General features: G+C 46.3%; 1 protein-coding gene across 4 annotated transcripts in view; it reads right to left on the bottom strand.

The window, feature by feature from the left end:
* ACO1 (aconitase 1) overlaps nt 1-13,625 on the bottom strand; it is a 418,934-nt gene that overhangs the window by 160,188 nt on the left and 245,121 nt on the right. For all 4 annotated transcript variants that reach the window (XM_078675989.1, XM_078675987.1, XM_078675990.1 and 1 more), the window contains exon 11: nt 11,184-11,343. In XM_078675989.1, the coding sequence (XP_078532115.1) occupies nt 11,184-11,343 (160 nt within the window). The remainder of the gene's footprint in view (nt 1-11,183; nt 11,344-13,625) is intronic.

The raw sequence follows: 13,625 nt of genomic DNA, 5'->3' as shown, positions 1-13,625 counted from the left end.
CTCACCCACGGGCCGTGGGTACATAGGGTTCAAAGTGCGTCGGGTTCTCGCGTTGAAGTCAATGGAGCCTGAAAGAAAAGATGCTGCAGGCGACCAGGAGGAAGATGTCCGGTGCAATCCAAGGGTGGATTGTTGAAGAAGGAGACCTGAAAGCAGAGGGGACAATGTTCACAGTCACTAGCCAGTGACTGGAGTGGAACCAGGAAGGTACCAGATGTCGACGTCGCGATCAGGTGAAGAGTGGACGCTTGACTCTGCAGCCACGTGGACCAGGAGGTGTCTTCGACGACCAGGATGGAGGCACGAGCTGTCCCACGCAGGCTCTCGCTGTCGGCGGTGTCGAATCCGGGCTGGGACTCAACAGGCCTTGGCAAAGGCAACCCACGCGGTGAGTGAAGAAAGCGTCTGGTGCGGACTAGGAGAGTCCGGGGTGCTCCTCTTTTGGAAGGGAGCAAGGGCCAGTCTGGAGCAACCAGACCAGCAGTGAAGATTTCAAAGTTAGTCGTCTAGGAGGCCACTAGCCAGCCGGCAAGTGACCAGACAACGCATCGAGCAGGAACCAAGCAGAAGGGCCCCACGCAGATCTCGTGGATGCCGGAGGGCTGATCTTCGGTGCAGGGGCTGCTCTGGGCTGGGGCTTCTCAGTCCCCAAAGCACTTGGTCGAGTTTACCTCGGGAGTCGTGCTGGAAGCGAAGTGCAGGTTCGTTCAAGATGGCCGGTCCCACGTGTCTCGTCGCACCCACGGGTCTCAGCTTTGCTGTAGATGCAGGTAGAGGTCGGAGAGGTCTGGGAATCTGGGTCTCGTCGGGCTCTGAAGTCTGGATCCTCGAGGGAAGACGACAAAGTGAAGCCGCTGGACGCTTGATGGTGCATGCAGTTGCAGGGTGGACACTCCTTGTCCACAAGGGAGATTCTTCAGTCTTCTGTGGAGCAGAACGTCGAAGGCCAGAGTTTCTTCTTGTTGAATAGTTCAGGATAATCTAATCTGGAATGGGACCAGCTCCTACCTTTATTCTCCTAAAGGGGGCTGCACTACTGACTAGGTCCCTCCCCTGGGTGGGACCAGGAAGGGGGGTGGCTACACCCCCTATCCTTTGTCCGGGTTCCCGCCAGAGCTGGGGCTGGGATGCCCCAGCAACTGGTTTGAACCGGTGTATGCACAGGGCACCTTGTGTGCCCCAGGCATGTCTCATTCCTTTCAGGCCTCCCTACCTCAATACACAAAATCCTGTCTGGGGTGGTGCTAGCACCTCCCAAGGCAGGAAACCCTTTGTCCAAGCCATCCTCGCTGGAAGGACTCCCAGCAGCAGGAGGTCAGACTTGTGTCTGTGGTGGCAGCATCCATTTTGTGATGCTGAGGCTCGAGTTAACTTTAACCGGGGTTCACAGTTACACACATGTCGTGTCCCCTAGAAGGGTGGAATGCTACCCCGTCGTCAGAATTGGCGAGGGGGTAGTATTCCAATTCGTATGACACCTTACTCGACATGTTTTGATAATGTTATACCAGAGTTGGCATTTAACCGCGAGGTTGATAATGCACTTAAGAGTATATGGTATAGCGTGATCATGGAACAGCTATTAGGACTTGGTTCCGCAAGCTGCAAACGGGCTCAGCTCATGCCAGAGCATCATCTCACATAATTCCAAGCACTCTGCCTTCAGGATTGATAAGGCCTGCCATAGGAGTGACTGATAGGAATATATGTGTCCATTTTAGGGTTAGATATAGGTATACTATATCTACAGCAAAGGGTGTTTACACCACCTTGCCCCAGCTGTCATGCAGCCAGTTGTGTCAGATTTAGATGGCCATCCAGGGGTGGCATAATACATGCTTCAGCCCCTGGTAGGCCCTGGGTACACCTATGCCCTGGGTACAGGGACTGATTAGGTGCATTTATGGCCTGTACCAATTGGTAAATGCACCTAAAGTACATGGTTGTCAATTTAGAGAGAGAACAGCTAGGCTGTGGGTCTGATTAGCAGGCCCACAGCCAGGGAAAGTCGTAAACCAGTGAAGCAAAAAGCAAAAATCTGGGGTGACCATAGGATTGCAGACCCCACTCACCTACAGTCCCTATCTGGGGGAGCAGAAGGGAACACACCTTTGGATGTTGAAGCTTGGACCACCAAGCTCTGTGGGGTAGGGTATTGAGAGAGTGGGCCAGGCGGTGGCGTTGGGCAATCATCCTATCCACAGGAGCCCCTGTGCTAGGCCTGGACCAAGTTCCTATAAGGATGTCTGTGAGGGCCTCATTGAACGGCAACAGGGGCTCTGAAAGGCCGCTTCCGGTTGAAGTACCTCCGTCAGGAAATTCGTCCTAACTGCCACTGTAAGAAGCTCGAAGCTCAAGGCCCAAGGCCTCAGACACCCTACTCAACACCACAGCATAGGAGGCTCTGTCCTCCATGGCCTCTCTCCATTGTGGCCACAGTAGGGGGAGAAAGCATGCCAAGGTCTGGAGAGGTATCCAGACCGCTGGCTTCCCCCAACTTCTCTCTCCAGTCAGGCTCCTACAGCTGGTCTGCCAATGGGTCAACAGACCCCTCCTAGTCCTCCTCACCTTCCTCTGGCTGCCACTCAGAAAAATAGGGAATGCCAGGGGCGACAAGTGGTATAAAAGTACTGTTTGGCACCTGTCTGGTTCCGTGTCCAAGTCGAGGGGGACGCCGGCCAGGGATACAACCGGAGTCGGAGGTGGCAGAGGCGTCAGAGGAATCTGAGCTGGAGGAGGTGTTGTGAGGTTGACCGGCACAGATACGGAGCCGGGTCTGGATCCCTGGGGGCCCTGCGGTGCTAAGGCCAGAGCCGCCGGCATCAAAGGCCTAGAGCCCCCAGCCGAGTCCGCAGGGCCTGAAGGCGCGCCGGTGGAGTCGGGCAGCCCAAAGATGGAGTGGAGAGCTTCGTAAAATGCACAAAGCTGGGCAGGGGACACTACGGCTCCCAGGACGGGAGGGAATCTCAGAGCCATCCCAGTAGGCTCCGCGGGCAGAGCATAAGGACGACAACCTTCCACGTCCCGTCAGGGGAGAAGGGGAAGAGCAACGGTGCTCCTTCGCCTTCTTCTTGTGCTTCGACTTACCCAAGGACAAAGACTTCGATGAGGAGTCCTCTCGACCGTGACCGAGTGTCGCAGAGCTGACTGCCGGGCCTCCAGAAGCTTTCGTGACAGCTCACGCAAAGACTTTGAGTTTATGGCCAGACAGTCATAGCATGACTTCGGGTCGTGCTCCAGGTAGAAAAAGCACACAAGGTGCGGATCTGTGACCAACATCCGCTTGTGACAAGAGTCACAAGGCTTTAAGCCTGTCCGCAAATGAGACATCCCTGATTGCACCAGGAGTCAAATAACTTGAAAAAGGAGGTTGACAAAAGTCGAAAAACACTAGTCGAAATACAAATGAGGGTACAGCTCTCTCCGAATCGCGCTGGCTGGAGCAGAAAAAAGAAAGAACTGAAGTCAGTGCGCAGGGGCAGCGTCTAAGTAGATACAATGACGTCATTCCTGTGATCACGACGCCAACGATGAACGTGGAGTCGACAGAAGCCACCTACTGACGCGCAGGGGTACTGCCGAATAAAGATTCTCCGGATCCAGTCTGACGCCTGGGGGTAATTCTAAGGTAAGGAATCTAGAACTAGTAATCTCTTTCAGATAAGAGAGTAGGAAGATATCTGTTTGGAAAACTCTTTAGGAATCGCAGGAAAATGGGGAATTTAAAAAGAGAAGGTTTATCAAGTAAAGGTAGAAAAGCTGTCAAGTCTGATAAATAATATTTAACTGTTGCAACTGTACAGTGAGCCTGAAGGGTACCAAGACTTGTCTGCATACCATTTGACAAATCTGGCTCATCTGCCAGAATAACTACCTTTGTTGGATATGCATCTAGAGGTAAACAATTAGGTCTACCACTTCAAGGGGTAAGGAAAAGGACCCGCTCAATCTCCAGGCATGTAGGTGGAGACCCTGGAGGTTGGGTTATAGAAACTGCCCCTGTGAATGAGACAGGAGGTCTAACCCGTGAGGGAGACTAAGGGAGGGCACAGGGAGAGGTGAACAAGTTCCACATACTACACCCTACTCGGCCAGTCTGGGGCAATTATATTACTTGTGCCTACTCCAGGCAAGTCTTCCTCAACACTCTAGGAATCAAGGATATGGGAGGAAACGTGTACAGGGGTGGAGAAGACAACTTGAGGACTAACAAGTCCCCCAAAGCACCCTGCATAGGATACTGGAGGGCACAGAATGTGTCTGCTGAGATCGTTTGGTAGGGAGCCAGTGGAGTGCCTTGCGGTGCAGACTGCTTCGAATGCAAAACTAGTGAGGTAATGGGCTCACAAACTGAAGGAGTCTGGCTCCGCGCAGGCAGGGAGGGGCAGTAATCACTGGCGTTAATCCTGCAGATGCTAGCGTCAGGCGTGGATTTGCCCAACGGACATGTGGCAGTAGGGTAAAGGAAATGAATACCGTCAGTTAAGAAGGGGGGTTGGCATTCCTCCAATTGAGTAGGTTAGAGGAACCATGGGGACAACAGGCACACAAGTAGGGATCATGGCTCGATTAAACATATTGAACATGGCATTCAGAAAGGCCGGCCGATCCGCTCCCAGAAGTGAGAAGTCCGAGTAATGTATTGCGGACTAGGACCTTGGAGAAAGTGCCACAGGAGGAACCAGATTGAGCCTGGTGTCGGGCCCGATATAGCCACAGCTGCTAGGTCAGTTGGAGTCTGTGCTGGTGAATCTTCTTCTGGCAAATGCTCGACATCTGATTGTGTACGAGGTTAGGGCACAGGTCTTGGAGATAGCGGCTTTGAAGCTGGTCACTTGGATACATGCCTCATCTTCTTTTGGTGTTTTCTTTGTGAAGACTTAGCGGAAGGAGGAGATGGAGACCCTGGTTGAGACTTCCCAGGACCTCACTTTTCTGATTGTGCTTTGGTCATGCACATATTGGTCCTTTTTTCTTTTAATGCATCTTCTGTCAAAAACTGCATGCCTCAATGTCATGGTCCGAACCTAGGCCCGAGACAGATTGCGTAAGGGTTTATGATGGACATCTGACCCTCACAGTCTCTGCACAGCTTGAAACTGGAATGCTTTGGCAGTGACACTACAATGAAAACTGCACCTATAGAGATAACAAGCATTGGCATAGCCAATAAGTCTCGTCTTTGGGACCTTGTAAGTATTTAGTTATGCAGCAGGTCCCAAAGGCGAGACCTATTGGTTGTGTGCGTTGCGTGTGCCGCACTGGAGCCCCCCCGTGCATGGAGTGGGCCCAGAGTGTGCTGCACAAGAGCCCCCCTTGCATGGAGTGCGCCAGAGTGCGTGAGACAACAGCTGCTGCCCCGTGCATACACCTACATTTTTTAATGGTTCTTCTAGGAATTCCACACTTGGTCTGTATCTCTGCAAACATGTTTTTTTGTAATGGACGTGCTATAAAGGCGGTCATGCTGTGCCTTGTCATACTGGACTGTTGCCACTTCTTTCAGAGGAAACAACATGAGAGTATACAGCAGCTCTCAGTTGATAAAGACAGATGTGCCTAGCGTTGCCACCTGGCCGTTTTTTCAGCGGCATGAGCAATATTTTTGTGTTTCCGAGGAACAAAAAAGTAGGAAAATCACCTAAAGCCTATATTTTTTCTTCCTATAAGTACATACTTTAATCAGCAAATATAAATAGAAATCACTTAAAATGTATTCTTGAGCTCCCTTAATGATTCACAACTGATAGTTAAAGTAAACCAAGGCAACGAAGACACGTTAAAAAGGAATAGGGGCCATTGAGTGTACTATCTCCGCACCCATCTGTATGCCTGGGGGAGGAGTCAGTCGGCCCTTTGTGCGCGGGGAGGAGGGCACCTTCTACCACATCCTATGGGAATGTCCAGAGATAGTTCCCTTCTGGACTAAAGTGGTCAACTCGATGACGAAAGTGGTGGGCTCACTGGTCCCGCTAGAGCCCAGGTGGCTACTGTGAATGATTAGAAAAGACTCCGACTGGACTAGATACAAGGAGATCTGGCTGGCACTGGTGGCAAAGAGGAATATTGCAAGGGACTGGGGCTCGCGGACTCCGCCACAATGGGACCAATGGGTGCGAGACATTGACTGGTGGCAAAGGGCCAAAGAAACTATCTATAAAAGCAGAGGCTGCACCAAAAAAATGGAGGAAAATCTGGGGGCCTTGGTGGAGGTACAGGGAAATGGGGGGAGGATTGGGACTTTAATACCAACTGTCATTTGCCTTATCTGTGCCATCGAAGGTCTGTCATTGTCTTGTAAACTGCGATTTTTCAGCATGCACTGTGCTAAACGTCCTATATGGTTTGAAATGAGCAATGTTAATAAAAAGTAAAAAAAAAAATGAATAGGGAAAATCTAATATAAAGCCATATTTAAGTAGTACGTTTGGGCCCTTGCAAAACCTAAAAACATGAACAAACTGTCAATATTCTTCATGCGAAAGGTAGTAAACTTGGACGTGCCTTTAAACTGCGTAAATAAGTTGAAACTGAAACTAGTAATGGACTATTAGAAAATAGCTCAGAATAGGTAACACATAAGCACTGAATCCCGATCCATTCAGTGCCCAAATGCAATTGGACTGTCAAATGCCCATCTGTATAGCATGCACCAGCCAAATCGTGCAATACAGATGAAAAGGTGCCTGCCAACCTGCACTCTAAACATAATTCATTATCCACAATGTTGGGAAGTTAGTCTCCCAAAATGTGCTTGAACAAACGACATCAACTAGAGCTGTCAATGCATCATGTTAAATTACCACCTATGCCACTGAAGAAAAGCAAATGGGCGGACCCACTCTGCCAGCAGACAAACGAAACAGAGCAGACCTCACTCACAACAAGGCTACCTTGAGACTCAAAAAGATGCCTTGCTACCTTCTGTAAAAGGTTGTTGATAAAAGCTGTTCTGATTTTACTTTGGTGACCAATTATACATTACTTACAGAAGACTCCCGTTAATTCAACCTAACGTCCGTAGCCAAGCTGAGTGTTGCTCTTTTAGCGGCCCTTCTGCGTAATGTTTGTATTTCCGGGTCGCATAATAACCAATCCCATGGCTGAACATATTCTGGAGTCATTTGAGAGTGGGATGTACAGCTACCGTGTAAGGCAACCTAGTATTGGAGTAATCAGAACAGTTCAGCCAATCCTAGTGCTTGCACAGAATTGCAAAGTGCTTATTGGCTGTGGAGATGGAGGTCGCACCTACCTATATCCGAACTGTTCTGAGGCAGACCCTGGGGACTGGGAGTACTTTCACCTAACTGCACTCGAGGCGGTGATAATCTTGGGTCAGACAGGCTGCTGCGTTGCCACCGTTGTTTCTTGATGGGAGGGAGGAGAGAGATAGAAGTGTAGGGGTTTGGTGCATTTGCGCATGGTCCCAATGCAATGTGTGAATTATTTTGAGGCCCAGTTCAAGGCACAAGGGAGGTTTGCTACAGACACGCCCATGGCAGCACGGCTGTGAAAGCGACGCGGCCACGCAGCAGTGAAAGTAAAAGAAAAAAAGCATAGAAGGCAGGAAAGGGAGGAACAAAGGTCTAAGGGCGACAAGCCCGGGAGTTGTGTGTGCGCACGCGTGCGCTTAAAGAAAGTTCCTGAAGTGGCGTGAGAGGGAGCAAGGGGGGGGGAGACATGGAATGTTCTGCCAGAGAGAGATGACAGGAATGAGACTGCTAGAAGCAAAATAGGGTGGATGGACTGAGGAGTAAGGTAGAAAGAGAGGCGGAGACTGCAAGTGGATGAGAGAAGGATAGAAAGAAAAGGGACAGTTAGCACCAAGGTGGAGATGAAGGTGAGAGAGGGGAAGGAAGCGGACGCCTTGAAGGGCGGTGGGGTCAGGGTGACGAGAAAGGCGCGCCTCGCGCTCAAGGAAAAACAAGCTGCGAGACGCACTCTGTCTTGGGGGAGGAGCATTAAGTGAAGCGCGCGCGCTTGGGCGAGAGAGAGGAAAGCCAGATGGCGCCTCTGCTCGTGTCTGTGCACGTAACTGCACACTACATGCCACACAAAGCTGTGGTCGGACTTTTAAAAGCCCACTTACTAAATGTCTCGCCAGAGCAGTGCATGCGCTGGCTCAGGCGAATCCTAAAAAAGGAAGAGAAAACGGCGAAAGTCTACTCCTGTTATTCCTGAGGTGGGTTGGCTCCAGAACGAGTCAATGGTGCAGTGACTTCATGCATTGCCACATGCAGAGCTTTTATGAAGCCGGAGTCGCTTACTGACATAAGAGCTTTCCAGAACAAGAGTGCCGCCTCGGATATTCAAAAGGTGAGGAATTTGCAGGTAGATGTAGCCATCAGAATAATATCAGCTTCAGGAATGATTCCTAAGAGATTCCAAAGAACACAAATCTGCCTCCTTCGTGCGAGTGGAATTAAGTTGGGGCACCGTTTTATGAGCTTGAGCATAAAAAATGTGAATGCATCTAAAAATCCACCTGGCAATACTGGGCTTGCACTAATGTGGTTATGCAAAAGCAACAAACAACATTTCTGTCTTTGATAAGTTTAGTACAATAAACATAGTACAGAAACACTCCAACATAAAATGCAAGTAGAGATCTCTCAGGAATTTTGTGAAATGCATTGCCTAATGTGAAAACATAACGCTCGTATAGATGAGAATTAACACAGGTAGGAGTGCCGACCTCTATCTCTACGGGATTATAAATGGAGGTTCTTCTATTGATACAGCCTGTAACTACTCAACTCTAAGCAATGAGCCAACTGCCACCAAGAAGGCCACTTTCACTAATAACCTTCGAAAGAACAATGCTATGTTTCAAATTGTCGACTCTTGAGGTTTGTGAGAACAATCCATAAATTCCATACAAGAGCTGGAAGTGGCACAATCACCTTAAGTCCTCATATTATTAAAGTGCTAATTGGCTCCAGCAGGCTTTGTCCATATCAATGTCCATGGACTACTCCATATGAAAATCTTTCTTGTCCTTTCTAGGTCTCCCTCCAACTCCTCACCAAAAGCCCCTTGATGCAATTCAGTCTGGGAAAGAATAAAAGGGTATTTTCTAGATATAACTCATCCCACCCATCTATCTTGTTCACACCCCCCTTAGGAGTTATTCTGACACTACCTGCTGCTATGACATTTAAATTGACTACTGAAGAATCGGAATAATGTTTGGTGTTGGTGCCTCGAAGTCTTGTTTCTTCATCTCCTAATACAAGCTTGAATTATTTCCTCAGAGTGCACTTTTATGATCGAACACTTCCAAACAACAAACCTCTTAGTATTAAAATATACTTTAAGATGGAGTCTGTGGGTCATGTGTGTTGTAGGGAACCTGTTCATGAGTCACTTGAAAATAAAACACTATTTTTTTTTAAAGAAAAACAAATTACAATATTCCAAATCCAGTACTGCTTGTAAATGTAAATATGAAATGCTGCAATCTAGTTTTATGAATTCCCTCCACTTGTGCAGATCTTCCCTTTTAGTTGTGAGAAAAGTCTTTCTGTTAAGTGAGTGGACAATCTAACAAAATACCAAAGGAGGCAGCAGTGCTTGCCGGGCTCCAAGGATGCAGCTCTATCTCTTGAGCACTTGATGTGGTGAGCTAATTTGGGGTCAAGCGACAACATTACTTATGCAAAGGAGAAGATTTTGGCCCACCAGGTGGTTTTTGTACTCTTGAGCCCTGCACAGTTATGAAGGATTTTGTGAGGACCTGGCAGAACATCAAAGATCCTTTGGGCAGAGACGGATTCTGTAGGGGCTCCCAGTGTTAGAGACTGGTGTGTCATGAGGGAGCAGTGGTGAAAGAGTACTAGGGTGGGGCTGGGATCTGCTAGAGATATCTACAGGCTGTGCTCTACCTTTACATAGATTATCCTTTTTACCGTGGTACAATAGTCAGTGCCACTGGAATTATGCAATTCTGAGGCCACTGCGATACTCACATACTTATGTTTTTTCTACATTTGCCACGTAGTCCATCATCTGCTGCATAATTTTTAGATTTTAACAAAAAAATTGTTTGTAGCTCAAATGATTCAAACGTTACAAACGATATGGAGATTCTGGTTCCTGCGTACCTGAACACTTCGCAAAGGTTGACTGGTCATTTTTAAGTTGCTTAATGCTGTATTTAGGTATTGAATTGTTACTAATAAGGTGAACTCTTTTCCCAGACACTGTTACGAGGTGTTAAAATTACAAAATAATGGGGTAATACGATCACAAAATGTGTCACATTATTCTCCATTCTTTGCCTTTTATTGCAGCATAATTTGGTTCACCTGGGCCACTACATTCCTGTGACCCGACTATAGTATCTGAAAATAATTTGAGTATTTAAAGGCTTCCCACGTGAACTACGGGGACCTATAAGCATTGCCATTAAGTTACCTTTGACACAACTTGGTCAGACTTCTCAGTGATTTAAGCTTTTGCTGCTGACAACTGTGTGACCTTTAGGTGACAAGTTTCAACCCTCGCAAAGCTTTCTAACTCTGGTTTACAGCAGTACAAAATAGGAAAAAAAATGTGGGAAAAAAATCTGGTAGTAAGACGTAGAAAAAAATAAAAATAAAAGAACATCTCCCATAAACAGTTCTACCGATGAACGGAGAGAATATAATCCTAGGCTACTGCTGGGAGCAACTCCCTATAAATATTTGCCTTTAATATATTTATTATCTCCAGAAGCCTACATGTAAATCCTGTTCACATCAGCATGTCCTGTTACGCCAGTCACATTACCTTCCCTCTGCCAGAAAAAATCAACACCATAGAGGTTTTGCAGTCGAGTCCACTTATTTGATACGTTTGATGCGAAAACATTTTAGTATTTAAATCCATAGTGGTCTAGCCATGTTTCTGCACATCTTGTAATTGAGCGCGTTTTGTTCCAGCATGCAATAGCTGCAGTAAAAGTATTTTCCATAGACAAATTGAGATAATATGTGTTCATTTCCCACCACTAACCCAAAACAGTGGTTGTAGCTATTACAAAAGTTTTCACAACAGGCACACACTCGGAGGTCAAAACAAATTAACCCAAATGATAGTAATTTCTGGGCAGGCAAGCACATGTTTATCCAACCTCCCCACAAAGGTTCTACTGTTGCGGATTATAAAGCATTTGGAGGCATGCAGTTAGTCATGCTTACCTGCTCCAAGCATTACAGAGGGATTACTGGTGTTGGTACAGCTGGTAATTGCAGCGATCACTACGGAGCCATGAGCAAGCTCGAAGTCTCTCCCATTATAGTTAAACTTCACACTGGCATTGTGATGTTCGGGGGCGATCTGGAATCCTTTAAACCCTTGCTAAGCAGGAGAAAGGGGAGATTAACTTTCGTTAGCACAAATGTTTATTAATGCATTAACAATACAGGGGATGTTGCAGAGAAAACTCAACATTTCTACCTAAAATACAGAAAAGCAATAGTAACTAAACGGCATGGCTTTGACATGTTTCTTAACGAGGAAAAGATCACAGTGTAAAAACAAGCATTTGCAATGCAATCGGTCTTGCATTTGTGAAAGATAGAGCTATTGGCGTTGACAACGTTTTTTACTAATGTTTTTTTGTTTGCAGTGTAGCGGATAAATGTTGTTTGCAGTGGTGGACCTCACCTTAACAATAAAATCAGTCTAAATCTCATAATGGTTTACGGCCAGACAAAGAACAAATCCAGATCTTATGTTGTTAATGTCATCAAGATCTGCTGTGTGCCCGGTAGTCAATTCCTGGGGGTCTTATTTAATGAAGCTTTTAGCCGAAGCATGCTGAGACGCATGAGGATGACTTTTCATAAAAACTGTAGAGGCACTTTTCTATTTTGCCCAAAAATTGGGCAGTAAACCCCTCAACGGAATGGTAGCAACCTACAGGCGTACAGGATCATAGCACCACCCAGAAGATTGAGACGGGGGCCTGAGAAGACTCCTAGCAGTCCCTAAAAGCACTTCCACCTATTTGTGTCACTTAGAATTGGAGATGGATTATATAATTTACATAATCACGTCCATCCCATTCTTTTATTGCTATCCAGTTGGACAAAAAAACGGACCAACTTTTAACCAACTGGTATTGACAGACTGCATGAGGTCAGATAACGCTATAAAGATTCCACGGCTGGCCTTAGCCACAGTTTGAATATGCAGGAATTAGTCCGCAGCCCGGAGGCTTTGTCCTCCTCTTGCAAAAACACATAAAAAACACGTTTTTAGCCATGTGCCAAACCAACATAGAACATTTGGGGCTTCTGAAATATACTTTGATAAACCACGTTAATCACTACAACACTTGGCATAGAACCTTATTAATCTGAGTCTTGATCAGCCAACATATATATGTACTGACGCTATTAAGGCTGAATACTGTGCACTACATGGTAGCCTTTCCTTAGAACGGTTCTTATAATTAATATTTACCCGTGTGTTCTTGCAACGTCTGCTCTCCACAGACTAAGATTTATTTGTATTGCAATTTTTATGTGACTATTTTGATCCAAACTATGAGACGAGCCAATTTCGGCATTGCAGGCAAACCATGCTTTTTATTCAATCTTTAACGTCGATTTATGTTTGTTGGGTGGCAGTCACGTTTATACAGCATGCTATCAACATGATAAATGCTTTATGACTGAGCAATTGTTCGTTATGTTTGTTCTGTTTTTATCTATTATTGTATCATTTACCAAATCTATTTATGTGGGAAAGTTTTAATTTGGGTTTGTTAAAACTTATGAGACAATGTAATGTTGTTTACCTCTTATTCTTTGTTCACCATGCGATGGAATGGTATGTGATGCTAGAGAGCATGCCTGTATTATTTTTGTTTTGCGACTTCTATGGTTAAAATATTAACCAAATAAATAATATTTTAAGATTAAGTTACTCGCTCAGAGTTGGTATTAAAAATACCATAGGCAAACGATCCACTCGGAGGTCATACATGAAAAGTCAGAGACTGCAGAGCTTTCCTAACAAGTAACGTGAGGCAATACTCAAAACAGACCAGAAATACCACCTTGGTTACCCACGAATTCTGGCAGTCACATAGGAAAACACAAAGCGGTAAGAGTAAGGATGGGGAATTTAATACACAGCCACAACAGAGAAGGGGCTTTAGAGGAATAGTACTTAAGAGAAAAGAATGTCAAACATAGGTTATACTTGGCACAAAGCAAACCCACATATTGCACTAGAATACTGAACTGAGGCAGCTGGAATAGAAAGGCAGCACAGTTAGAATGGAGGAAGCTGGGAAAGGAGTGAAAGGACTGGAAAAAGTGTTACTTCTGAATATGGTGGAAGAATAACAAAGTGACACTGAAATTGTGCTAGTTCATGAAAAAGGGGAACACTGCTGAATAGTGCAAGCTCTAGTAACACGTTACTTTGCAAAACAGTGTGGGTATAGGAAACAAGGATGCGCTGTAAGACAATAGTAGACAAGAAACAGGGATACCTTGCTAAAATGTTCATGTTCAGGAAACAAGGGATTGCGTTAACACAGGGATAGGATTCTCAAAGTCAGCTAACAGGACGAATGCATCATGACCAACACAGGAGTGAAACAAACATAGGACTTAATAGAGTTC

Source organism: Lissotriton helveticus, chromosome 2_1 (genome assembly GCF_964261635.1).
Source record: "Lissotriton helveticus chromosome 2_1, aLisHel1.1, whole genome shotgun sequence".
NCBI lineage: Eukaryota > Metazoa > Chordata > Amphibia > Caudata > Salamandridae > Lissotriton > Lissotriton helveticus.
This window is presented reverse-complemented; position numbering and strand designations above follow the sequence as displayed.